The following is a 19,893-nucleotide window of genomic DNA, read 5'->3' on the forward strand; positions in this document are numbered from 1 at the left end:
TCAACCTTCAGTTGGCATTTTTTTTTTATATTAATTTACCTGCAAAGTATAGTAAATAACTTTAAAAAGGTGCCATGAAGAAGTGCAAATCCAAAGGTTTTCGGGGCTGGGCTAGGCGTCCATTGTTGAATGCAAAATGACTCCCGACGGCAGCAATGACGTCATTCTCTTCTGTGCTAAGCTGCAGTGTGGGAGTATTTGGGGGAGATTTTTAGGAGGATATCTAATCCTGACTTTTGAAAAACAGTGGAGTGTTATGATAGAGAAAAAGAAGAGTGAGAAACTGATTATTAGCCTGGGTCTGCACATGAGATTTGCTGACAAAATGACTTCTTTAAATGTTTTTTTTTTGTTCGCAACCAGGTTTACGGAGACTGCAGCACCGAAACAGGGGCTTCTAAATGTTTACCTGTTGGTGGAGAGGAAGCAGTAACACCACTACAGAACAATGAATACACCCTGTCAACTTTGGGTTAGTTAAAGCACATTAATCTGTTTCTTGAGAGCTGAACTCAGGAGCCTTTTTGAGTCTCTTTCAGGATTCAGAGTCTGACCACTGAAAACTACGCCCGGAGTCCGCTCATCAAGGCGTTGTGGAGTTGAAAGTCGGTGCCCAGTCGGGGTACGTATCCAGCGAGAACAAAGGAATTCCCCAAGTTGCCATGGCCAGCAGGACGGCGAGGACTCCAATCGTGTTGACGCCAAGCCCCGCCTTAACCTGCAGCAGACAGGATCAGATTTTTCTTGTGAGTTATGGCAAGCATACATTTAGTGAAAGAGTTATTTCTAGTTGCAACATCTCTTTTCTTATGGCAGAACTCACCATATCTAGGGTGGTAAAGTGTCCATAGCCATACACCACAGCACCTGGTGGGTTGGACACTGGCAGGAGGAAGGAGAAGGATGTGCACAGGGTGGCGGGGATCAGGATGTACAAAGGGTTGACATGTATGGCCTCGGCCTGAAGCGAGAACAATCTCTCATAAATATTTCACACATTAGTGAGATTAAATAACAATAATTAGTTTTTCTTTTATTCACATTCATTCAAAGGATTAAGGGGGGCCAATATGTATTTACATGTAAATGTGTTAGCAACGTCTGTTTAAACGCGTTCCTGTGATTATTTACATGTTGGCCTGAAGTGAAACATCGCCCTCTGCTGGTACTGCAGCTTACTGTACCTTTTGCATGCATTTCCATTTCACGCCTTGGAGATGTAAAGCTTGGGATGGACATGGTGGACGGGCGTGTCTATTGCATGCTTTGCAGTTATACTGCGTTGAAAAGATGGACATTTCCAACATGACATCACCCCCCCCCCCCCTTTTTATTTATTTATTTTTTTATTTTTTTAAGTAATGACCCCAACACTGATCACAACAAAGAGGGGAAATATCTCCAACATGCACTAACATTTGACCACATAGCATGCAATTAATTTGCACAAATGTAATGTCTTTTATTTACTGCCTGGGTGTGAAACTCTGTGATGGACCACCTGCGTGGCATCCACACTACTGTTATTTCAAGAATTGTGCTCCACCAAAAACTCTGCAAGTATACAAATGAGTGGTTTGAATTGACCAGAGGAACATGCTCAAGGCCAACATACAGAGGCACCATCTTTTTCTGGAGGTTAACGATGAGGGTTGAATCTCTCAGCCAACCCAGAGACCAGAGAACTAAATGTCCCTTAGAAAAGCTAAATGAGTAAGTTTTGCACACTTCCTGGAGAAACCCCCTCCCTACTTATGGGGGGTCCGAAGGACTTGAGACAGAACTGTGAAAATAGTTGTTAGCCTTGATGTGGTGGTCTCTTTTGTTGTAAGTTCCATATGCTCTGTTTTATGTTGAAACAAAATCTGAAAGCTCATAAACAGTACAAACTGCAGCTAAAGAATAGAATAATCCTTTGGACTTTGTGGACTGGTGTCAGCAGAACCACCTGCTGATCAACGCCGGGAAAACCAAGGAGTTGGATGTGGACTTCCGGAGACGCAGACCCACCACACTGACACCAGTGAACATCCAGGGAGTGGACATTGAGATAGTGGACTCTTATAGGTACCTGGGTGTTCACCTGAATAATAAACTGGACTGGAGCCACAACACTGATGCTCTTTACAGGAAGGGTCAGAGCAGACTCCACCTGCTGAGGCGGCTGAGGTCATTTGGAGTCCAGGGAGCGCTTTTAAAGACCTTCTATGACTCTGTGGTGGCATCCGTCATTTTTTACAGTGTGGTATGTTGGAGCAGCGGTTCATCGGCAGCTGAGAGGAAGAGGTTGGATAAACTCATCAGGAAGGCCAGCTCTGTTCTGGGATGCACCCTGGACCCAGTGCAGGTGGTGGGAGACAGAAGGACTCTGGCCAAAATAACATCTCTGATGGACAGAGTCTCCCACCCCATGCATGGAAATGTTGCTGAACTGCAGAGCTCCTTCAGTGACAGACTGCTGCATCCTAGATGCATGAAGGAGCGTTTCCACAGGTCCTTCCTCCCTGCAGCTGTCAGACTGTACAATCAGAACTGCTCCCAACAAACATAATGTTTACATCAGCACTAACTGCAATAAGTTAACCAACTGATTCGCACTACAACCTGGTTTGCCTCTTATCTGTAGTTATTTTTATTTAATTTAATAACTGTACAATACTCTGTATATAGTAACCATTGTCCTTAATGTAAATATTTAAGAATAATTGTGTATGCTTCTGTTCTGTGTCCTGTGTACTGTCTGTTTGTATATGTGTCTTTTTGGCTGCTGTTACAACCAAATTTCCCCTTGTGGGACAATTAAAAGGAATTAAAAGGATTATTCTAAAGCAAAACACTGAAACAGCGGAACGACTCAGATATCACAGCAGTTTCCCTCTAAAAATCAAAAAAGCTGAATTTATCAGACTGAAAACACTGATTAGGTCAGGACTGAGGAGACATGAGAGGAATCTTGAAGACGTGTCTCTGCATAGTCTTAGCACTCAAGGACTTAAATTAATGCTTGAACTGGAGGCCGACCTCACGCTAAGTTGATGTTGTTGCAGTTAAAGAATTTACAGGCATCAAATATTTTGGCTCAACAAATGAAAAAGCAGATTCTGAAGAAAATGAATCATCTGGAGGCTGTAACCACACAGTTTTACTTATTTTTTCAGAGTTATTTTTCACTAATTTGGCTCTAGTGCTGGATTTGATGGTGAAATGGGGAACAACACGCAGGAAAGGATCAGACCAGCACCCATGGTGCACAGCTGATTTCTAAAGAGCTCATTAATGCAACATGGTTGTAAAATTGCTGCTTATCCCTTCCGTGTTATATTTGTCGGGAGAAGCCAATCAGAAGAAAGTAGGCTTAAAGGGAGTGGATTTAAACGCTTTGTTTCAAGCAGACCATGAACGGAAGGATTCCTCCACAGCCCAGTGTAAGATAAATAATGATTATTTTAAGTACTCTAGTAAAGTCCAAGAATAAAATACTGAGCTGAAAATGAGCTGAACAGGTTATCTAACAGTAATTCTCAGCATTTCGGCGGCTCTGTACAGTATAATACACTGAACTAACCAGAGGAGAGAGAATGGGGAGGAAGATGGTGATGGTGGCAGCGTTGCTGGCCACCTCTGTCAGTGTGGTGGTAAGGAGGCAGGCCACTGTGACTGTGGCTAAGACCGGGAGGTCACCCAGAGGTGTCATCAGCCTGGCCAGCCATAAAGACAGACCTGACTCCTGCACACACAAACAAACACACATGTTAAGTGTACAGCAGATTTTATACCAGCTTTAGGTACCATTATATGAACCACTGGTTTCTGAAGGCCCATTTTGAAGATTTGAGATGACGTTTGTGGACATATGACCAGATGCAATGAGGACAGGCTGGTCTGACTGTGAAGCCATTTGTTCATTAATTAATGATTTCAATTGTAGACAAATTGTCAGTGGACAATGCACAAGTAGCCATACCATGGCTACTTGTGCATTCTAAAATTCAAAAATTCACAAAAAAAGACTTTTTTGTTCAGTTTGAGTCTAAATGAGTGACTGGGCCCATAAACTGAGCGGCAAAGTGCGTACAGAGGGCAATTCAGAGAGAAGGTTTTTCCACTGACCTCTGTAGGTCCTGAAGTCTTTTTACAACCACAATCGGTTGGCCTATATCTTTATCTATGTCTATATCTGTCGCTGTTTATCTCTAGAGATAGAGATAGACAGAGATTTAATTGAAGTACACTCAAAACTATATTATTTGAGTGTACTTATGGTTTAACTCTAAGCTAAACAATCTTCTGATCCTTTTTTTATTTCCTGCTTTTCAATAAGTTTTACTATAATCTTTCTGATTGTGAGCGCTGACTGAAAACAATGTTGACACAATCAGGGGAGTAGTCCAGTTAAAGTTGGTAGAAGGTAAAGTTGTAATCCCCAATGAGCTACACCAGAGAGCTGTTTTTTTGTCTGGACCTGAGATTTTTCTGTGTTAACTGTGAAAACTTTACAATGTTTTGCATCAAATTTCTTCTTGTTCTGTACGAGGAAACTGTTCTGGATGTATCGTGATTTGTATTTCAGCATACCTCTGCACCTTTAGCGAGGGCAAAGCCTCCACTAACCATCAGGGCAACTTGCCACGGCATGGAGGCCTGAAACTCTTTCCAGGAAATCATCGACTCTGAATTGAGAGAGAGAAACATTTACTGGGACTGATGGCACAGATGCTGAAAAACAGACACGATGTTCAGAACCTCTGAGATTTAAATGAGTGTTAATACTTTACTGATTTTAGGTATTCACACATTTCTGTGCAGCTTAAAGTTTATTTTTTTATGTAAAAGCTTGATATGCATAGGACGCAATAACCAAAGAAGTGAGAATAATGTAGTGTAGGAAAACTGCATTAAGAAGAATTAAGAAAAACAAAAGTTTGGTAAATCTACAGTACTTAAACTCAACCAGTTATGCTAATTTCCTGCTCTGGGGCTCTTTGAGTATTTGTGTTAGCCTTCAACATCTGACTAACCAACAAGCCACATTCCATACATTTACCGTATTTTTTGGAGGGTCCGTAAGCAGGTACGATGAAGAGGAGGACACCCAGCACCAGAGCCACAGTGGCATCTGTGATGTAGTTCGATTTACTGAAAAACAGAAAAAGTGATCAGGTGGGTCATGGTTCATTGCTGCTGCGATAAATCATAAATATATGTGTTTCCTAAAGAATCTGGTCTGGTCTTTGTCAATCTATCAAGAAACTACCTGGAAAGATCAAAACCAAAAACAAGTCTGTTGGTTTCTACTGAAACTGACTCCCAGATGAACTTCTCTTTATTAAAAAAGTTATTTCGTAAAACAGCTGGTAACTCTGGTTCTTTGCATGCATTACAACAAGAGGAAACAATACATATTTTTAACAGTGTACAACTTCTCATGTTGCTCTTGGAAGAGGTGGAATTTTTCAAAATGATACTACATTTAAGAGTATTTGCTTCAAGGTTGTCTCCACATGCCACTCTGGATGCTTCAGCACTACTATTTGGTTTTTCCAGAGAAACCTGTTCTGGCTGTTGAACAGACAGCAGTTTTAGCAGAGAGCCTGCAGCACATTCAGATACATGAATGTGCATCTGAACCACGATTTTATTTCTTGACATTCATGGGGTTGTGCACTAATTTCAAGCATCAGACTGTTGGAGGGTAGCTCGACTCTCCAGAAACACCTGAAGAGAACATTCAGCTAAAACATTCAGGGTGCATATTATTGCCTGCAGGCATTTTAGCTTCCATATCTCCATTTCAAGATCAAGTTTGAGTTGACACAGCGGCAGAGATCCAGAACAAATAGTAAGATTGTGACCTCTACAGAATGATCTATAGCAGGAGTGCTGCCAAAGGACACTGGACAAAATTAAACTATGGGTTTGTTGTTGTTGTTGCTTTAATGAAAAAAAAAAATAGAGGGCTTTAAGATCACACCTTGTACTTGGGAATACGTTTGAATAATTTCCAAGAAAATAAAAGAAGGTTGTGACTCACTAAGGGAAGAGGGAAGCCCAGCCGGGTATAAAACCTGGAGATCTGGTCAACCATAACAAAACCATCACCACAAAAACCACCCCGGTGAAGATCTCCTGAGAACTGGAGAGAGGGAATGAATGAATGTGGGAATGCATAAATTATCATAGGAATGTCTTTCTGTCAATAACTGATAAACAAGTAAATGAATGATGGCAATGCATGAAAACTGGTAATCTAAGGTAATGTAAAACCCTCTGTATAATTAAATAAATTCATGAATGAAAAAATAGCTCTTTAAAAGAGTTATATTGTAAGTTATATATGTGCTGACAGAGAGAGAGTTCACCAAACCTCCGGGCTATAGACCTCTTTATCCATCTCATTTGGCCTGAGTTGGTCAGTTTGTGAGATAAATGTCTGCCCTCTCATGAATATAAAACCAGGTGGCCCTTGCCTTGTCATGCTCAAAGTGCACCAAAAAAACAAGTAAATAAATAAATGATTTATTCTGAATTAATCCCAAAAATGAAAAGAAAAAGACAGAAGCAAAAATGCAGAGGCAATCTCTCTTTGTAGAAATCATGACCTGTCTGCACAAAAAAGCAAACAAAAACTTTGCTGTGAAGGTTTTTCTACAGAAGAACGCTTCAGGCAACCTTCTGGAGACCCTACCTACGTCATTCTGGATTAGGCAGGTAGTCCCAATAAAAGTCCAAATAAGGGGTTAAAAAATGGGGTAAACATTTAGATTCTGATGATTTTTACCATGTGTATTAATATAGGTGTTTTAGACAATACATATATAGTTCAATTTTTATGTTGTTTTTTTTAATTCAAAACACCGAATACACAAATGAACGACCATTTAACTGCCTGTTTCTAATATTTGAGGTCAGTGAATGGATGAAAAATAAATGGGCATATTAATGCCTGACAGCAGTAATGATCACACATGAATGAATAAATGATCAAACTGATTACTTTGAAGAATAAACGAGTGTGTAAATAAACGAATGAGAGATCACCTAATGGTTCCCAGCTTCTTGTACTCGTCTTCCAGCACGTTTTTCACTGCCCTCTCTCTCTCAGACTGCTCTCCCCGACACTGCCACAGGAACTTGAAGCTGCGTAAGAGAGAAAGAGAGAGAGAGAGAGAGGAAGTGCCCACCCTGAATTTAATGACTGACTGTGTTTGGTTAAAGCACAGATAGACAATAAAGAAATAATTATATATTTACATAGTTGTGAAAATATTTAAATTATAACCAAGTTATTCAAATACTTAGTGGGTCTGAATTTTACTTTCACTAGCTGGGACCACATCCTCAGTTACGATGAATAATAATGGATGAGAAACCGTGGACTGATGCTGCGATTTGGGAAGGCCTCGGAGGGGACTGGCAGCAGCTCCTGGGTTGGGCAGATCCCCAAAGAAGGCATCCCCTAGCAGAAGCGAAGATTAGACATTGTGAAGGTCTTGGAGACTGTTGCAAATGTATAACTGGTAGTCTTGTGATAACCATCGGACCGTGAGCTTGATTAAGTGGTCCGGAATTCCTTTGAGGGAGGCATAAGTTGCCGTACCAATTTGGAAGGAATGGCCAAAGAAGAGATTAGGAGAAATCCTGGACACCATAGAACTTAGCAAAAATATGAAAGAAACTATGATCTGGTTGGGATGTGGCTGGATTCGACGATGAACTGAAGGTCTGAATGTAAGGTATGTTGGGATTTTCTGAGGTAGAGGTAATGGGTCAGCAATTCAAAGGGGCTTAAAGGTGAGTTTATTTTTAAGTTAAATATCAAAAAGCGGCTGCGCAATTGGTTGGTTTTGCTTTATTTGAGGAAGAAGACGAGGCAGTTTTTGGAGACTGTGCGGCAGTCACCTAAGCAGGGATGAAGATCCAGATGGAATTTTGTTGATAAGGTCTATTCTGAACAGCGTAGAAACCCGAAGAAGGCAAGCAGCAACATAGTGTGCATGCCAGTAAGTAGTCACTGTACTTCAGCCGGAGCATGGAAATGCAGTGATAAAGAAGACCCGAAGTTAGGGGCAAATGGCATGGGGTTGCAATGGGAGCCTGACGTTGGAGACCTTTGATGAGTAGCAAGCTGAGATGATGTAGAGGTCAAGCAAGTACTTTGGCGAAAAAATTGACGCCTCTGAGGTACATCTTTATCATGGGAATTTTAATGCCCAGGAATCAGAATGCAAAAGATACAAAACTGATCTGTCCTCAGGAGGGGAAAGCTGTGCAAAAGACATCTCTGTATATTGAAACTCAAGCAGAGTAAGCTCTTTTGCCCAAGATGGGGCCAGACCGCACATGACGATGGGACCGTCGCGGCTGTCAATCAACTTGGGTTGGAGCAGGCTGGTTGAGTAGTGGAAAAATCAGCTCTGCCAGATCTATATATTTACTAGCAATGATTTGTTGGCAAAGGTAAGTGCATACTGGGAAAGGTTTTGGAGCTGGTGGGTTGGGAGGAGGAATTGCAGAGACCAGCAAAAACTGAGCAATATTAGCTTGAAAAGAAGGGGACTGGGCTAAAAAACTTGGCCATGTGCTGCTTGGAGCTGCTCTGATAGGAAAAGGAAAAAGATCTGGGTTAGGAGAAGGTATAGTTGGATAACTGGTTGCAGGAATGTTGGCTGAAGTATTGTAAAGAGAAGCTGATGAACAGAAAAAGGACTAGCAACCCGGTGCCAGAAAGATTTGCTGCAGTGATTAGCAAAGAAGGGATAAGTGGTTGAGAAACTGGCAACCTGGTGCCATGAAGATTTGCTGAGACGACTTGCTAAGGAGGGATTGAAGACCGCAGAGCTGGCAACCCGGTGCCACGTGGAGTATGAGCAGCAGCTGAGGAGGGAGCTGGGATTTCGCCTCCAGGAACATGCGATGTAGTGGCTAGATGCGGCTGTTGCTGGCTGATGGGCGAGACTGTGAGGTGTGGGGAACCTTCACTGTTAGAGGCGTTGGCAGCTTTTATGCCCGGAAGAGGATTATCTTTGTTTGCTGTATGGATGTCAGAGTGTTGAGAAATTAAAAAGAATTGGAATAGCTTTGCCTTGTTGTTGGAAAGGTGAAAGATGGGCTGTGGTTCAGTCTGAAATCCTTGACGAGAAGGTGTCTTCGGGAGACCTTACCACGGCGTGGGAACGGCGGTGTGTCCTCAGAGTTAGACACTGTGATGGGTTGGATTTTCGGGAAACTCTGTGGGCCTGGAGATGCATCTCAGAGTGATCAGGAGTGGAGCTGTGCCGCAAAATTTTGCTGGTAATCTTCCTCTAATTGAAATTTAGAGGTTATAATTTCGTACAGATTGTGTGATGGTGGAGCGACTGGAGTCACTGTATTGCTGAATGGAGCAGAGAGAGGAATTCTGAGGAAATTGATATAGTAGCAAGAATGGCTGCTGGAAGGTTCCCCAGGTGGCCAGGCGGCGATCGGTCTCTCTGTGGCTCCACTAATAATGATTACAGATGAGAGTTTGGAATTCCTAGACTACCTGAAAGATATCTAATGAAGCATATATATAGACTGAAGGCCAGAAGGGGCATGAATGAGGTGTGGTCCCGCTCCTGAACTTCAGATTAAATATCTCCACATAATTTTACAAGTTTTAAAATTTATCTTTAAGTCAAACTGGCGATAAAATTCTATCTTTCTGTAAAATAATCTGGAGTAAGAGACGTACTTTGTATGCAGGAGTTATTTATAGTTTTCTTGGATCTTCTTGGTTTCAGGGTACATACACTCTTTCTATTTTTAAGATCAGATATAAAAACTCCTTTCTTCTTTTCAATAAAGCTCTAGTTAGAGCTGGAGGAGGTGACCCTGAAATGACGTTGCTATATGCTCAGGCTGCTGGGGGACATCCCACAATGCACTTACCACTGCAGTTTGTATTTGTGTTTGTCTGTCTATATTCCCCGTTTTTGTCTTCTCTTCTCCTGTCCTTACTCCCTAACCAGTCACAATAAAAGCCCCCTCCCTGGGCCTGGTTTTATTGGAGGTTTCTTCCTGTTAATAAGGAGTTCTTCCTCCCCACCATCTCCAAATGTTTACTGAAGAAGGACCACCTGCACATTGGGACCCTCTGATGTTTACATTATATTATAATCTCATCTCACTGGCAGCAAACATCAGCTGATGGTTCAACCTCTGATCACATCTAATATAGTGAACTATTAAAGATATTTTAGCCCCCCCCCCCCCACAGTTGCTACAGAACTGCAGAGTGCTTTAAAATTCACCTCCATCTCTGCTCTTCCTTTTTCTGTTCTTTCGGAGGATAGTTTGGAGTGTCCCCTTTGCAAATCGATACCTTATCCCCTGGTAGGGTCTCCCATGGTGTGCATGCTGCGGTGGGTATCCTAGGATCCCCTCGGCTTGCTGCCTGTACTTTGGGGTTTCTCCCAGTAGACGAGTGGGTTTGTTCCCTGCGCCTCCGGGTCAGTGAACAGGTCCTGACTGTTGTCTGCTCTTATGTGCCGACTGACGGTTCAGACTACCCAGCCTTCTTGGAGTCCCTGGGTGGGGTGCTTGAAGGTGCTCCACTTGGGAACTCTGTTGTCCTACTGGGAGACTTCAACGCTCATGTGGGCAACGTTAGTGAGACCTGTTCGAACATAAGAGTGTCCATACATGCACGTGACAACAGGACACCCTAGTCTGCAAGTCAATGATCAATTTTATAATCGTATCACCAGACCTGCAGCCATTTGTTCTGGACACTTGGGTAAAGAGAGGGGCTGAGCTGTCAACTGATCACCACCGGGTGGTGAGTTGGATCAGGTGGCGGGGGAGAATGCTGGACACACCTGGCGCACCCAAATGTATAGTGAATTTGTGCTGGGAACACCTGGCAGAGGCCAGAGGTCTGCAAGATCTTCAATGCACACCTCCGGCAGAGCTTCAAGAGCATTCCAAGGGAGAATGGTGTTGAGGCCGATTGGACCATGTTCAGCACCTCCATTGCCGAAGCTGCTGCATTGAGCTGCAGTCACAAGATGGTTAGTGCCTGTCGTGGTGGTAACCGCCAAACCAAATGTTGGGCACCAGAGGTGAAGGGATCCACAAAGCTGAAGAAGGAGGACAATCTGGCTTGTTTAGCTTGTGGGACTTCGGAGGCAGTTGATATGTACCGACAGACCAAGCGGAATATGGCTTGGGCAGTGGCTGAAGCAAAAAGTCAGGTGTGGTAGGAGTTTGGAGAGGCCATGGAAAAAGACTTTTGGACTGCCTCAAAGAGATTCTGGCACACCGTCAGGTGACTCAGGAGGTGAAAGCGGTGGCCTACCTGCACTGTGTATAGTGCGGATGGAACGCTGCTGACTTCGACTGAAAACATCTCTGGATCTCGTTTACAAGTCACAAGAGAAGGGAGCGGAAGATCGACAGATGGATTGGTGCTGCGGCTGCAGTGATGCGGATGCTGTACCGGTCCGTCGTGGTGAAGAGAGAGCTGAGTTTAAAAGCGAAGCTCTCATTTTACCAGTCGATCGACGTCTCTACCCTCACCTATGGTCACGAGCTGTTGATAGTGACCGAAAGGACGAGATTGCTGATACGAGTGATGGATGGGCTTCTTACGAAGGGTCGCTGGCCTCTCCCTTCAAGATGGGCTGAGAAGTCCAGCCATCTTTGAGGGGCTCAGAGTAGAGCTGCTGCTTCTACATATCGAAAGGAGCCAGTCGAGGTGATTCGGACATCTGATAACGATGCCACCTGGCGCCTTGTGGGTGAGGTGTTCCGGGCATGTCCCACCATGAGGAGGCCCATGGGGCAGACCCAGGACATGCTGGAGAGATTATAGCTCTCGGCTGGCCTGGGAACGCCTTGGTGTTCCCCGGACAAGCTGGAGGTGGTGGCCAGGAAGAGGGAATTCTGGGCTTCTCTGCTTAGGCTGCTGCCCCTGCGACCCTGCCCCGGATTACTGGAAGAAGATGGATGGATGCATGGATGGATGGTTTCGAGTGTTTTTATGGGGGTGGTTTTTGGCTCTGTTTAAAGGGTACTACAGTATATGCGCTGTATTTTAAAAGTTCAGTTAACAGCTTAGCTGATCTTCCAGCCGCTTCAATGGCTACCTGTAGGTGTGTGGTGGACTGGCTAACAGTAAACCTTTAGAATAAAAAACCTAAATGCAGCACATTTAAGCTGCTTTAAATAGGCCCACAAAACTGTCAAACAGCATTTATGTTCTTTAGTTCCTTTTTAAATAACTTAAAGTTCGAGAGCAAACCAGCCGTTTTGAATGACACTGTTTTATATAGTCTCTGATGATGGCATTATTAACAAAGCACAAAAGCATAAATATGGAAACAAATGGTTCATCATCGTCAAAACTCTAATAAATTTTCACAACAATAAAGACATAAATGTGATGTGATGATACTTACACTAATTAATCAATGCAAAGAAATCAGAATAGGATGATGAAACTGATAAAACAGAAAAAATAATGGCGTGTGCACAAAGAGTAGTCAGAATAGCATTGGTAGCAGGTGATTGGCTCTGCAGATGGTATGCTGACACTCACTCTGAGCCAATGAAGATCCAATATAGCCACAGCCATGCCAGCAGCAGCATGATAACACTGATGGGCAGGCACAACAGGAGCCAGTTCGCAAAGTTGATGCTGTTGCAGTCTGGGTAAACGCTGAATGTAAAGACAGTGTTTGGAGAGCATTTAAAACATTGTTTTTAAAGGAGTCTTTCAATCATTTAGTTCATTCTAGCTGTGCAGCAGACTGAATTAACCAAACACGAACGGCAAGCCTTCATTTGTGCCTGTTCATGTTTCTAAAGTAGAATCACTTTAAAATCTCTTTGTGCTGGTTTTTATCGACTTTATGTTCATACCTGAAAACTAAAAGAAAGATCGTATGTGTGTTTTCATTAGGTAGGGATTTGTGTTGGTGTGTAGGGCTGTAATTTGAGGTTTCTGATGTTAAATGGTAATTATGAGACAATAGGTTTCGAGTCATTTTACAGAGAAACTTGAAAGTAATGAGTAGAGAAAACAAACAAATACTTTCTCTGTGGAGTAATTAAGTAACATACTGGATTAATTTTAGCTGTGTTCTGTGTAATAAGAGTAAAACATTACTTTTTTTGAATAACGATCCTGAGTAAAACTTCATTACAACAGAGAGGGGATATACCTCCAGCATAAGCAAACATTTGACCACACAGCTTGCAATTCATTTGCATGAATGTAATGTCTTTGATGTCCTGCCTTGGGATTGTGACTCTCAAAGTGCAGCCACTGAGAATCTATAAATTCTTATGAGTTCCTATCCCTACTTACGAGACACTCACCGATTGAGGTGCTCAGCGAATATGAGGTTAGGAGAGGTTCCGGGCAGCGTGGTGATGCCGCCGATGTTGGAGGAGTAGGCAATGCCGATGCACATGGCTTTGCATAGCATCCGACCCTGTCGACATCCTGTGTCCCTGTGGGAGGCTGTGGGTACGTTCTCTGCAGCCTGTAAGACAAAATGCAGAGAGAAGCAGATTTAGTGGGAGAAGCAGAACCTGTCCTGAGCACTGGAAAAATATCAAAGAATAATTTTATTCTGTGTTTGCTTGGTGCTTTTTTGCACCTCGTCTGCTGCAGGCTGCGACTCTGCTGGTATTTGAACAGAAGTGAAGGTTTCTGTGGGGACATCTGGCTCTGTGCTGTCACTGAGAGAGGAATAACGGATTCAACTGCTCTTCAAGTACATCAGAAACAAAAACTTAGAACATCCTGAACCCAGAGGTACAGAGAGGGCAGCAGTGAATCCCCATGCTTTACATACCTCAGAGTTTCTTTATTTTTTGCAGCACGGTTGTTGATTTCTGAAAAAATGACAGATTATAGTCAGGGTCACAAGTTCTATCCTACTTTTTTCAATATGTATGTTGTTTTTAGTATTTATATTCTGAAGAAGGACCACCTGCACATTGGGACCCTCTCAATGATTTTAAAATGGCTTTATAAATAAAGTTGGCTTGGATTGCCTTGGCTATAAGCTCAAAAACACACAGCTATCTCACACTTTTAATTATATTTTGTGCTTTTATAAAGTGTACTGTCTGTCCAGGTACCGTCCAGCTCCAGGGTAGGGTTGTCTTCACCAGAGTATCCCTCTTCATTCGCCTTTAGAATCTGTTTGAGAACAGCATCTACGATGGGCATCACCATGGTAACAGCTGATGTGTTTTGGACCCACATTGAGAGGAAGGCACAGCCGGACATGAAGCCAAGCATCAACCTGAAGGAGACAGCAGTGTGTTCAAAAAGCAACAAAGGAGCCTTCTCACTTAAATCTCGAAGAAATACAAAATTTGAATCCAACAGCAGAGAAAGAAAATGCTCACCAAGCAGGGTTGACCCCCACCAAGGTGACGAGCCTCAGGGCAACTCTGCGGTGGAGGCCCCACTTCTCGATGGATGTGGCGAGGCAGACAACACCCACAAGCAGGAAGTGGAAGTTATTAAAATACTCCTTTGCCACCTAGAGGAGAAAAGGGATTTTAGAACAGAGAGCTGCTATAGAGTAATTGAGGATGAAGAGTAAAAATTTAAGCCCATTTTCAAATTTGAGTTTGTGGCCAAAGAAAATGTTATACAGGGAGTTAACAAGTAACAGATAAACCAATTAAAAATACAGTTTTAAAAAACACACAGATGCACTGGAAGATATTAAATAATTGGATCAGTACAAAGAATTGTTCTGAGCTGTAAATCATACAGAGCAAGAAATTAGGAAAACAGGGCTCTTTTTTATTTGTCAAGAAAGAAAAAGAAACATTTCATGTTGAAGTCAGTGCTTCTTTTTCCACACGTAGGCACACAAGCAGCACATCTGCTGCTGTGCATTCCTAAAGAATAACAATCCTCAAGACGAAGAACATTTTCGTCCTCTGTAACTCTGATTGACTCACATTGGAGGACGACATGATGCCACACAGGGGGAAGAGGATGGCGGGGAGCATGGCGGTCATGGACAGTGGAATCACCTCTGTTATCCAGTATATCGCCATCAGCAGCAACACAAAGCCACATTCTGCCTCCTACAGAGAAAACATGATTACACACACACACACGCGCACACACACACACGCACGTGCGTGCACACACACACGCGCGCACACACACACACATCGATGACTGTAATTATAGCTAAAGGTCATTTTTATATAAATGTAATGCAAAAATTAGATGCAGCAGCTCGTCCACTAGGCCAGAGTCTCTCTCGTCACTCAGCAGCTACCTTCAAACACCTTTAGGTAGTTACTTGGACTGAAGCATTGTCTAATTTAACCTTCATTACAGCGGTTATCTTTCTATTATCTTTGCTTTTTTCTTTTTTTCTTTTCTTTTTTTGAACCATCTGGTTGTGGATCTGCATGAACATTTCCACCACCGGGCTTCACAGTCAGGGCCCAGCATTTTGGGTGTCACACTATCAAGTTCTGCTTGATAGTGCAATAATGTTTTCCGTTTTGATTATTAGTTTGTCTGTTGATCTTGTTAGTCTTTAATTCTTGCAGTTACTTTATCGCAAGTTATTAGTTCCCTTCACTTCACATTCTTTTCCTTTTGTGTCCTTTCCTTATGCAGAGTTTACTTTTCTGTTGGAGTTTCCTTGTTTGGTAATTAGTTGTTGTTTGTGTCTAGTATTTATTGTTACTTCCTCACCCATAATTGTGTCGATCTCATGCAGTCATGTCTTTTTTCCTCACTGATGTGTCGACCTGAATGCTCCCCATTTAAAAAAAAATAGTGCTATCTCCCCCTTGTGCTTTGTCTCAGCTATTCTCTCATGTGCTCCGTGTCAGTTTATGCTGTGCACTTGATTTGCTGCTTCATGGACTTTATGCTTTTTGAACTCTCACATCACCCTCACTTCTTAACTACAATTCTAGGTTCTCCTGAAACAATCTTGTTCTGATCTGTACTAAATATTAGACTTGTAGTCAAGACCGCCTAAACCAAGACCAAGACAATACCAAGACCAGAGGGTATCGAGACCAAGACAAAACCAAGACCGAGACAAAGTCGAGACCGAGACAAAAAAGTCTTTAAACTGCAGCCAGATGCTGCTTCGTTTACGGGTGTCAGGCATATTTATGTATTTTTGCGATGCACTCGCACAGCCCTCCTCACCGCTGTCTACTGTCTCACTCACTGAGAGGACAGACGCACGCTCCACTTGACTGTCGCGTGTCTCACCCTCTCTGTTTTTCACATAATGATATTATCCTATATCGTTGCACGTGATTGGCTACAATATGGAGGGATTGGAGCATAGCTGAGCCACTGTGTGAGAGCTGAGCAGCCAAAGGAAATTAAGTGAGGAGCCGGCTCTCGCTCAATGGGAGTCGACTCTTCTGATTCACTACAAAGCACTCTCTAAGCACGGCTCTTAGAGCTGATGCTTTTGAAATGACACATTATCAAACGTTACGTTGTGTGTCATGGACACTGTTGACTCCAAATCTCCCGACCACTATGTCGATCTGAGACAGCAAGACCGAGACAAGACCGAGGGATCCGAGACCAAGACAAGACCAAGACCACGTGAAAGTGGTCGAGACATCCAACTAAATATATCAAATCTTATTATAGCCTGAAAAACAAAATCCCACTGGCAAGCTGTATTTTTAAACTAATTTTGTTTTTGCACTGCAAAGGCTTCCTTTTACCTATTTCCAATGTAGGTCAAACTTTCTGTAATCGGATATTGGGCTTTATTTGCAATCCCGGACAAGTCATTTGTTAACTGAAATTGTAAAATGAGGTATCATTTTATGTGTTTTCATTTTATGAGTATATAAACTTTTATATGCAGACAGTTTTAGAAAAGGATCAAGGGTCAGCTGGCACTAAGTACAAAGGTATGTTAGCAGTATTTATAGTGAGGGGAAAAAGTGTAAAAGAGCTCCGAGTGCTCAGAGTTGAAAAAAGTATATTAGTACAAATTAATCACTGGCTGATAGGAAAGCAAATAAAGAGCCAATGTAAACTTAATAAAGCACAGAGACTGTTCAAATCATCACAAAAACTCTACAATAACTACAACCTGCTGAGATCATATCATAAAGTTCATGTGCTATACAATTAAAACTAGCAGTGACAACATCTTTCACAATTTGCAATTAATGATAGGAGCCGTTTAAAAACATTGATCAGTGCAACTTCAGTTAAATGAAACTGTTATGGAGGGGTTACAGTTCCCGTCATATTTGTGCACGCACCTTTGTTCCGATGACCAGAGGAAGAGGGAGCAGCAGCAGCGGCGTGAGGATGATCAGGAGAAGGCTGTGATAGTTCCACAGTGCTTCGCTCAGCTTCGTCAGCATCCTCCTGTCATACATTGTTTTCGTCTCTCCTGCAGAATCCTGCTGTGACCCCGCAGTTATTTGGCTGTGATATGTTAGAGAGGGTAATGATTGACCGAGACTGAGAGGCTGGAAATCAGTTTGGGGAAGTCCTCCAACTATTGGAAGCTATTTTACATTTCCATATCAGTTTTCTTGAGCAAGATACAAAAGCTCATTAGTAACTGTTGGTTATCTCTCCACTAAGACAAAGGTCAGATGTTAACGTGACAAGGCTTTTCATTTATTTCAAGCGTGGTGCTGGAAAAGGACAATATTAGTAGTTTCGCTGGAACTATAAATGTGTTTAACACTGAAATCATTTTTCACACTTAATGGAAGTATACCGATTCACAAAACATTTATATGTATCTGTGGTGTTTACTCCATTGTGTGTTATTAATGCTAAAATTTCTTAATCTTCCTTTTGACTTTGTCACAGACTCTGACATAAGAACCAAAATATAAAGGATGCAAAGTTTCTTATCAAGAATAATTTTTATTAAAGTATGCATAGCAAGTATACATATACAGACTTAATAAGTTGCTTCTAGTGGGCAATATGATACTGTTTCAGTACTTGTTTCGGATCCTGATTTTTAAGGGTTTATTTTTTGTTTGATCTTGTTGTGAAATATTTTAAACACAATATTTATTTTCTAGAATGCCGGCCTGCATCATTTAAAATCATCACTAGATTAAAAAACATGATAAGGACTGTTATGTGATTACATGTTAAGTAGTCAGAAGTAATAAGACACATGTTGAAACCCCCAGAGCTCCATTAAAGTTTAGCTGAGTTTATAACCTGTTGCCTTTGACCCACAACTAATGACTAAACCAAATTCATGAAAATATTTTCACAAACAAACTTTCCAGATGGAACGTGCACCGAGCTGACAGCATCCAAACCACTTAAATTTATGAGTTAGACTTTAATCAAGAAAATGTTATTAAGGGATTAACAGATAAGAGTTTTACAGTACTGTGTAATCTTTTTGAGTCACTCCTGATTTCTTTATATTTTGCTTCCGAGGAACCAGACTTTCTTTTTTTAAAGAGCTCTTTCAGTCCAGTCCTTGTAGCTTACAATTTTCAGAGAAATGTTTGCTTTTGTTTGTTAAGTCACTCAACACTGACCTATGAATCATTCAACCATAGAAAAGACACCAAACTCAAGGAATGAATCAGTGTTGTGTCTACACATAACAGATAACTTAGCAAAACAACAAATTTAAATTCTATATTTAAGTACTTTCTTACACATACCCCGTCACAAATAAAACAAACAAAAAAACCCCCACATTTGTTCCTGTTTCTCCCCTCCGTGAATTGCTACCTTATCGTGGTGGAGGGGTTTATGTGTACTACGGATCCCAGGGGCTATGTTGTCCGGGGGCTTCTGCCCGTTGGTAGGGTCTCCCATGGAAAATTTGTCCTGGGTGAGGGACCAGACAAGAGCGATTCAGAAGGACCCTATGAGTAGAACACCAAGGGAACAGTTCACCCTGCCCAGGATAGGGTTACTGGGGCCCCACCCTGGAGACAGCCAACCTGTGCCCGGCAAGGGCCTGTGCTGTTGTCTGCGGGCTCAGTGGCGGTTTATAGTACCCAGCCTTCATGGAGTCCCTGGGTGGGATGCTGGAGGGTGCTCCGTCTGGGGTCTCTGTTGTCCTACTGGGAGACTTGGAGGGGTGTGATTGGGAGGAACAGCCTCTGGGATCTGAACCCGAGCAGTGTTTTGTTGTTGGACTTCTGTGCAAACCACAGTTTGGCCATAACGAACACCATAAATCATAAATACAATTTTTTTTTTTTTTTTTTTTTTGTTGAAAATCAAAAATGGATTCAGTTGCACTTTCTGGCATAAATATATCACAGTCTGTGATGATCTCTGGTGTGTCTAACACAAAAGCTGTTGACGAAATTCTCGATTACTTGCGTACTTATGGTAACCTTAACCTTCATTTTTACGTAAATGATCCCGCGAGTACTTTCTTTAAAAACCTGATCGCTGAGTTTGTAGATATCACTGCTTTTGCAACTCTAGAGCCGCTTCTACCGTACACTTACTGTTCTAAAACTGGTGCCGACCTTGTGTTCTGCGTCACGGCTTTGGCTGGTGAGTACGTCGCCACAATGGACAGCAGCAATCCTCCTCCCAACAAATTGCTGATCGCAGCGGGCACCGGTTTGAGGATGTCTTGAAGACAGTAATGAGGCAGATTGGTCAACATTTGCATGAAACAGGAGCAGATGATGATGGAAAAAGTGAACATGAATATGATGAGGAAAATGGAGTAGACGAGGACGATGGAGTAGAGGAAGAAGAAAAGGAACTGGAGCCGCAGCAATTGTGTTCACCTTCTGCTAGACAGGTTTCCACTGACCAGCAGGGGGCACGACCCCGTCAAAGCCAGACTGGACCAACTCCAAGAGTATCACTCACAGCACATGATCTCAATCCACCACAAATACAAAGGGTTGTTGTTGAGCATGTGG

At 42.4% G+C, this 19,893-nt stretch overlaps 1 protein-coding gene across 1 annotated transcript; it reads right to left on the bottom strand.

Moving 5' to 3' along the window:
• Positions 1–583: 583 nt before the first annotated feature.
• LOC134631892 (solute carrier family 13 member 1-like) lies at positions 584–17,373 on the bottom strand. Its single transcript, XM_063480457.1, has 15 exons — positions 17,269–17,373; positions 14,953–15,081; positions 14,386–14,522; positions 14,113–14,279; positions 13,824–13,863; positions 13,626–13,707; positions 13,342–13,508; positions 12,560–12,679; positions 7,039–7,137; positions 6,032–6,133; positions 5,045–5,136; positions 4,576–4,670; positions 3,566–3,727; positions 824–961; positions 584–718 (listed from the first exon to the last, which is right to left on the bottom strand). The coding sequence occupies exons 1-15, from the start codon at positions 17,371–17,373 to the stop codon at positions 584–586; spliced, it is 1,770 nt and encodes a 589-aa protein (XP_063336527.1).
• Between the last annotated feature and the right edge of the window lie 2,520 nt (positions 17,374–19,893).

This window comes from Pelmatolapia mariae, linkage group LG7 (assembly GCF_036321145.2).
Source record: "Pelmatolapia mariae isolate MD_Pm_ZW linkage group LG7, Pm_UMD_F_2, whole genome shotgun sequence".
Lineage (NCBI taxonomy): Eukaryota > Metazoa > Chordata > Actinopteri > Cichliformes > Cichlidae > Pelmatolapia > Pelmatolapia mariae.